Genomic DNA, 8,356 nt, shown 5'->3' with positions numbered 1-8,356 from the left:
TGATGGGTATGTATGAGGGTATGATGGGTATGTATGTGGGAATGATGGGTATGATGGGTATGTATGTGGGTATGATGGGTATGTATGTGGGTATGATGGGTATGTATGTGGGTATGATGGGTATGTATGTGGGCATAATGGGTATGTATGTGGGTATGTATGTGGGTATGATGGGTATGTATGTGGGTATAATGGGTATGTATGTGGGTATGTATGTGGGTATAATGGGTATGATGGGTATGTATGTGGGTATGATGGGTATGTAAGTGGGTATAATGGGTATGTATGTGGGTATAACGGGTATGATGGTTATGTATGCGGGTATGATGGGTATGTATGTGGATATGATGGGTATGTATGTGGGCATGATGGGTATGTATGAGGGTATGATGGGTATGTATGTGAGTATGATGGGTATGTATGAGGGTATGATGGGTATGTATGTGGGTATGATGGGTATGTATGAGGGTATGATGGGTATGTATGTGGGTATGATGGGTATGTATGAGGGTATGATGGGTATGTATGTGGGTATGATGGGTATGTATGAGGGTATGATGGGTATGTATGTGGGTATGATGGGTATGTATGAGGGTATGATGGGTATGTATGTGGGTATGATGGGTATGTATGAGGGTATGATGGGTATGTATGTGGGTATGAGGGGTGTTATAAAAGTGACTGCATTATAACGAATAACAAAGATGAAATGTCGGCATTTTACCAAAATATCTAATCCGAGCAGCCGGCACTACAGGCCCAGGTAGTAACAGGCTGAGGGCGCCTTCACACACACATCGGGCGCGCAGCAGATTTGATACTGTGTTCAGTTATTTAGATCAAATCTGCTGCTGATCCGCTGCGGATCCGCAGCAGAAAATCTGCTGCGATACGGTGTGTGTGAAGCTACCCTTAAAGGAGAAATCCGGGCAAATAAAAAGTATTTGGTACGGGGGGGGGGCATAATAAAGAAGCTGTACTTACCAGTCCCCGTGCCCCTGCAGCACCTCTGCAGTCACTGACTGGCTGAGCAGGTTGTGTCCCCTCCCCCTTTCCCGCCGAGTGGTGATGTGCAATGAATTAGAGAGAAGGTGACATCTGGCAGGGTCCAGGAGTGGGATGCAGCGCTGCAAGGGCATGGAGGGTTGGTAAGTATAGGTTCTTTACTATGTTACCAGAGGTCCAAAGCAGTAAAAGAATTAAATCTCCAGTCTTCCAGTACTTATCAGCTGATGTACGTCCTGCAGGAAGTGGTGTATTCTCTCCAGTCTGACACTGTGCTCTCTCCTGCCACCTCTGTCCATGTCAGGAACTGTCCATAGCAGCAGCAAATCCCCATAGAAAACCTTTCCTGCTCTGGACAGTTCCTGACATGGACAGAGGTGACAGCAGAGAGCACTGTGTCAGACTGGAGAAAATACACCACTTCCTGCAGGACATACAGCAGCTGATAAGTAGTGTAAATTACAAATCTCTGGCACTTGCTGTCACTAGTTGATTTGAAATGTACATATCTACAGATCCCCCATAACAGTGTCATCCTTACCCATATAGTCATTGTCTTTCTTGTATCTGTGGCTTATCTATGTCCTCTTCTATGCTTTCCTTAGGTTATTGGGAAGGCTTTTGCAGTGCTCAGTGATACGGCTAAGAGAAAAGCTTATGACGACTCCCAGGGCCGAGCTCAAGCTACTACTGACCAAGACCTGACCACAGACGAGATCTTTGATCTATTTTTTAGGGGTCACTTCTCTGCCCGAGCTGCTTACGCCTTCAATGGCCATCCACGTGAGACACCAAGATCAGCCAGAAGAGATGAACCACTCGGGAGGAGGCAGAGGTGGTCACCGGAGGATGACATGCAAGACAGGCCAAGGTGGCAGCAGAGAGAGAGACAGAACAACGACCAAGAATGGAAATCGAGAGAAGAGGCCTTCAACCAAGGAAGGAGACAATGGCAAGAGCAGAAACAGGAGGCCAGTCAGGCCAAGTGGCAAAAAGAAGGCAAACGAGAGCCAGGAAGACCCAAGACCCAACAGGAAAGGAAACAAGAAGCAGGACGGACAAGTCCAAAGTGGTGGGAGAAGAAGGGTCCAGAACCCAAGAAGTCAAGATGGCGTGAAGAAATGGATAAACATAACATAAAACGGCCTAGAAGACCAGATGAAGAAGAAGAAGGTGGTCCTCAAAAATCAGCATATTCTGCCTTCATCCAGGTCCTGCCAGTTCTCATCCTGGTGGTGGTATCGGTGGTGGCACAGATGACTGCCACCACCCCACCTTACAGCCTCCATGCTAAACCTTCTTCTGGTCTCACAATTCCCCGGGAAACCAGCAGCCGCGGAGTCCCCTACTTTGTGGGGCAGAATTTCCAGAACCGCTATCGAGGTCACGCGCTGGTGGAGCTGGAGAGGGCGGTGGAGAAGGAATACGCTGAGCAAGTCCAAGCTGGTTGCTGGAAAGAGAAACAGCAGAGGTCCGACTTGGCCAATCTTGCCCGTTTGTATGGAGACCAGAGATTACGGGAGAAGGCCGACACCTTCAAGATGGAGAACTGTAGGAAATTGTCAGATCTTATAGGTATACGGAGGGGAGGATGATACAATAGAACTGGTGTGGTCCTCACAAGACTTTTATATGGTGGGTGGGAAGGGGGACCTTCTAAGATCATGTTACAGATACTAGGAATCTTACACATAGTGGAGCCTAGAACCTTAGGCCCAGGCTACACAACGACTTCCGACATACACAGCTCATAGCCTCAAAGTAGTGGTGATACTGGGGCTTGTGAAACACGTCGGCCAACAGAAGAGAAGAATAAATGTTGCGTCACCACACAGATTACATTGACCATCCATTATAAGACCCAAGGCTCACACCGCGTAGCCTGGGCCTCTTATTCATCGTAGGCTGAACCTTCTCAGACATTTCTTGAGACATTCTTAGAGTCTTAGTATCTTAACGTTCCTTATACTGTGAAAATAGACGACAAATGTGCCAAAACAGCACCGCGCCCAACACTGAACCACAGGGCATCCCAGAAACCAGGAGAATGTCATCTATACTGCGCTTCCAATCGCTCTTCACCTCTTCCAGTAGAGAAGCCAACTGCCAGGTTGGGCAGACGTGTCAGACATCGTTCTGGTTGTGACTTTCTAGATGAATTTGGGAAATGAAAACTGCAACACTATTGGTTAAAGGGGTATTCCACTCAAACATAACTTTTGATTTGTTGCTGCCCATGGTGAGACTAACAATTCTTTTCATACTTGTTATTATCTATTCAGTCTCCTTCCCCCAGTTCTCAGCTGCTGCTTTTTGCTGAAGACACAAAAATCTGTATGTGAGCTTTTCTGTCTCCCTCTCCTCCCCCTTCCCTTCTGAGACAGCCGATGTAAACAAGTCCCTTTATCTGCAACGTTGTAGCTTCTTTGTAATGCTGGGAGGGTTAATCACAGGGAGTTCATTAGCAACTTGACCTCAGAATAATACTCCCAGCATTACAAAGTTACAGATAGAGCCTGACAGGGACCTGTTTACATCAGCCGTCTCTGAAGGGAGGGCGAGACAGAGAGAAAAGCTCACACACAGATTTTTGTGTCTTCAGCAGAAAGCAGCAGCTCAGAACTGGGGGAAGGAGATTGAATAGATAATAACAAGTATGGAAGGAATTGTTAGTCTCACCATGGGCAGCAACATATCAAAAGTTATGTATGAGTGGAGTACCCCTTTAAAGGGGTAAACTGAACATGTCTGCTTCCCTCCAGAAAGAGCACCACTCTTCTCCGCAGTTTCAGTGTGGTTTTGCAGCACAGTTCTATGGAAGTGAATGGTGCTAACTGTAGAACCACACACAGCCTGAGGACAGTGGTGGTGCTGTTTTTGTAAGAAAGCAACCAACTGATAACCCCTTTAAGAAAATACCCTTTAAGGAAATCCCCAGGAAGGACATTAACATCCCCTTATGTCTACAGTGTGTTCCCCCGGTCACTAGACACATGCATTCTTCATCTTTGCCTGTAAATTAATAAAAAGAACACTTCTATCTCGGCCCTCAGTATCTGGTTGTGGGAGGAGACTTTGAAGGCATCTGACTGATACATAACTACATATGAGATCACATGACAAGGGGAGTGGTCTGATATACTGATGTACTTGGTGGGCACAGCTGTTGTGGCCCTTTGGGAAGGTTTATATGTCACATGTCAATCAAGGTTATCTAATGGATGTAGTCCCACCCACTGGATGTAGTCCCTCCCACTGGATGTAGTCCCTCCCACTGGATGTAGTCCAACCCACTTGATGTAGTCACTCCCACTGGATGTAGTCCCACCCACTGGATGTAGTCCCTCCCACTGGATGTAATCCCTCCCACTGGATGTAGTCCCACCCACTGGATGTAGTCCCTCCCACTGGATGTAGTCCCACCCACTGGATATAGTCCCTCCCACTGGATGTAGTCCCTCCCACTGGATGTAGTCCCTCCTCCGGCTTCCTATTAGGGCACATTAGCCGTGCCGTGGAGATCATAGTATGCTTGCCAACCTTTATGAATGTGATGTTATGGCTAAAACCAACCCTTAAAGGGTTGATGGAATATTACTAGGATATGCTACCTTTGATTGATGGAGGTCTGACCTCGGGGATAGCGTTGAGCGAAGAGGCGGAAGATTTGGAGAGCAGGGTGGCCAAACAGTCGCCATTTGACTCTTGGTGGCTGGAGAACTTTGATGCAGCCCCAGGGCATCCTGGAAACATGTACAGTCATAAGCCATAGGTTGTATCCAGGAGTACTCATGGCGGCATCTGATTTCCGCAGCAGCGGGGAATCAAATGGTAAACGTTTGGGTTTGGAGAACGTTGCTAAATCCGAACAAATTGGTCTCTCTGGGGGGTCCTCACCAGTCCTGATAATGAAAGGGGGCAAATATCTCCTACCGATACACCATTACTGTATAATATGGGAACAACCCTTCAAAGAATGGGAACAAGGTGGGGAGTTGGTCCTTCCGGCAACATCGCATAAGTCTTGCAGCTGCCACCACTTACACCTCCAATGCATAGTGCTGGGGTCTCCTCAGATCTAAACTGTCTAGGGAACTATACTGCAGATACAGTGCTATGCCTAGTAGTATGGAGCTGAAGGACAATGCAGGACACTAGAGGAAAGCTCCAGGTAAGAAGGACAGTGCAGGACACTAGAGGAAGGCTCCAGGTAAGGAGGACAGTGCTGGACTCTACAGGAAGGTTCCAGGTAAGTAGGACAGTGCAGGACTCTACAGGAAGGCTCCAGGTAAGGAGGACAGTGCAGGACACTACAGGAAGGCTCCAGGTAAGGAGGACAGTGCTGGACACTACAGGAAGGATCCAGGTAAGGAGGACAGTGCAGGACTCTACAGGAAGGCTCTAGGTAAGGAGGACAGTGCAGGACACTACAGGAAGGCTCCAGGTAAGGAGGACAGTGCAGGACTCTACAGGAAGGCTCCAGGTAAGGAGGACAGTGCAGGACTCTACAGGAAGGCTACTGGTAAGGAGGACAGTGCAGGACTCTACAGGAAGGCTCCAGGTAAGGAGGACAGTGCAGGACTCTACAGGAAGGCTCCAGGTAAGGAGCAGGACAGAGCAGGACTCTACAGGAAGGCTACTGGTAAGGAGGACAGTGCAGGACTCTACAGGAAGGCTCCAGGTAAGGAGACCAGTGCGGGACTCTACAGGAAGGCTCCAGGTAAGGAGGACAGTGCAGGACTCTACAGGAAGGCTCCAGGTAAGGAGGACAGTGCAGGACTCTACAGGAAGGCTCCAGGTAAGGAGGACAGTGCAGGACTCTACAGGAAGGCTCCAGGTAAGGAGGACAGTGCAGGACTCTACAGGAAAGATCTAGGTAAGGAGGAGGACAGGACTCTACAGGAAGGCTACTGGTAAGGAGGACAGTGCAGGACTATACAGGAAGGCTCCAGGTAAGGAGGACAGTGCAGGACTCTACAGGAAGGCTCCAGGTAAGGAGGACAGTGCAGGACTCTACAGGAAGGCTCTAGGTAAGGAGGACAGTGGTGGACTCTACAGGAAGGCCCCAGGTAAGGAGGACAGTGCAGGACTCTACAGGAAGGCTACTGGTAAGGAGGTCAGTGCTGGACTGTACAGGAAGGCTCCAGGTAAGGAGGACAGTGCAGGACTCTAGAGGAAGGCTCCAGGTAAGGAGGACAGTGCAGGACTCTACAGGAAGGCTACTGGTAAGGAGGACAGTGCAGGACTCTACAGGAAGGCTGCAGGTAAGGAGGACAGTGCAGGACTCTACAGGAAGGCTACTGGTAAGAAGGACAGTGCAGGACTCTACAGGAAGGCTACTGGTAAGAAGGACAGTACAGGACTCTACAGGAAGGCTTCAGGTAAGGAGGAGGACAGTGTAGGTGTCTACAAGAAGGTTCCAGGTAAGGAGGACAGTGCAGAACACTACAGGAAGGCTACTGGTAAGGAGGACAGTGCAGGACTCTACAGGAAGGCTCCAGGTAAGGAGGACAGTGCAGGACTCTACAGGAAGGCTCCAGGTAAAGAGGTCAGTGCTGGACTGTACAGGAAGGCTCCAGATAAGGAGGAGGACAGTGCAGGACTCTACAGGAAGGCTCCAGGTAAGGAGGACAGTGCAGGACTCTACAGGAAGGCTCCAGGTAAGGAGGACAGTGCAGGACACTACAGGAAGGCTCCAAGTAAGGAGGAGGACAGGGCAGGACTCTACAGGAAGGCTCCAGGTAAGGAGGACAGTGCAGGACTGTACAGGAAGGCTCCAGGTAAGAAGGACAGTGCAGGACTCTACAGGAAGGCTCCAGGTAAGGAGGAGGACAGTGTAGGTGTCTACAGGAAAGTTCCAGGTAAGGAGGACAGGGCAGGACTCTACAGGAAGGCTCCAGGTAAGGAGGTCAGTGCTGTACTGTACAGGAAGGCTCTAGGTAAGGAGAACAGTGCAGGACTCTACAGGAAGGCTCTAGGTAAGGTGGACAGTGCAGGACTCTACAGGAAAGCCCCAGGTAAGGAGGACAGTGCAGGACACTACAGGAAGGCTACTGGTAAGGAGGGGGACAGGGCAGGACTCTACAGGAAGGCTCCAGGTAAGGAGGACAGTGCAGGACTCTACAGGAAGGCTCCAGGTAAGAAGGACAGTGCAGGACTCTACAGGAAGGCTCTAGGTAAGGAGGACAGTGCAGGACTCTACAGGAAGGTTCCAGGTAAGGAGGACAGTGCAGGACACTACAGGAAGGCTCCAGGTAAGGAGGTCAGTGCTGGACTGTACAGGAAGGCTCTAGGTAAGGAGAACAGTGCAGGACTCTACAGGAAGGCTCTAGGTAAGGTGGACAGTGCAGGACTCTACAGGAAGGCTACTGGTAAGGAGGACAGTGCAGGACTCTACAGGAAGGCTCCAGGTAAGGAGGACAGTGCAGGACTCTACAGGAAGGTTCCAGGTAAGGAGGACAGTGCAAGACTCTACAGGAAGGCTCCAGGTAAGGAGGTCAGTGCTGGACTGTACAGGAAGGCTCTAGGTAAGGAGAACAGTGCAGGACTCTACAGGAAGGCTCTAGGTAAGGTGGACAGTGCAGGACTCTACAGGAAGGCCCCAGGTAAGGAGGACAGTGCAGGACACTACAGGAAGGCTCCAGGTAAGGAGGACAGTGCAGGACTCTACAGGAAGGCTCCAGGTAAGAAGGACAGTGCAGGACTCTACAGGAAGGCTCCAGGTAAGAAGGACAGTGCAGGACTCTACAGGAAGGCTCTAGGTAAGGAGGACAGTGCAGGACTCTACAGGAAGGCTCCAGGTAAGGAGGAGGACAGTGTAGGTGTCTACAGGAAGGTTCCAGGTAAGGAGGACAGTGCAGGACTGTACAGGAAGGCTCCAGGTAAGGAGGTCAGTGCTGGACTGTACAGGAAGGCTCTAGGTAAGGAGAACAGTGCAGGACTCTACAGGAAGGCTCTAGGTAAGGTGGACAGTGCAGGACTCTACAGGAAGGCTACTGGTAAGAAGGACAGTGCAGGACTCTACAGGAAGGCTCCAGGTAAGGAGGACAGTGCAGGACTCTACAGGAAGGTTCCAGGTAAGGAGGACAGTGCAGGACTCTACAGGAAGGCTCCAGGTAAGGAGGTCAGTGCTGGACTGTACAGGAAGGCTCTAGGTAAGGAGAACAGTGCAGGACTCTACAGGAAGGCTCTAGGTAAGGTGGACAGTGCAGGACTCTACAGGAAGGCTCCAGGTAAGGAGGACAGTGCAGGACACTACAGAAAGGCTCCAGGTAAGGAGGAGGACAGGGCAGGACTCTACAGGAAGGCTCCAGGTAGGAAGGACAGTGCAGGACTCTACAGGAAGGCTCTA

General features: G+C 50.1%; 1 protein-coding gene across 2 annotated transcripts in view; it reads left to right on the top strand.

Annotated features, from left to right (window-relative positions):
• LOC138770367 (dnaJ homolog subfamily C member 18-like) overlaps window positions 1-3,602 on the top strand; it is an 8,325-nt gene extending 4,723 nt beyond the window's left edge. For both annotated transcript variants that reach the window (XM_069949445.1, XM_069949438.1), the window contains exon 3: window positions 1,611-3,602. In XM_069949445.1, the coding sequence (XP_069805546.1) occupies window positions 1,611-2,600 (990 nt within the window). In that variant the 3' untranslated portion in view covers window positions 2,601-3,602. The remainder of the gene's footprint in view (window positions 1-1,610) is intronic.
• Window positions 3,603-8,356: the final 4,754 nt, after the last annotated feature.

Source organism: Dendropsophus ebraccatus, chromosome 1 (genome assembly GCF_027789765.1).
Source record: "Dendropsophus ebraccatus isolate aDenEbr1 chromosome 1, aDenEbr1.pat, whole genome shotgun sequence".
Classification (NCBI taxonomy): Eukaryota; Metazoa; Chordata; class Amphibia; order Anura; family Hylidae; genus Dendropsophus; species Dendropsophus ebraccatus.
Note: the sequence above shows the minus strand (reverse complement) of the source record. Positions and strands in the feature narration are given on the sequence as shown.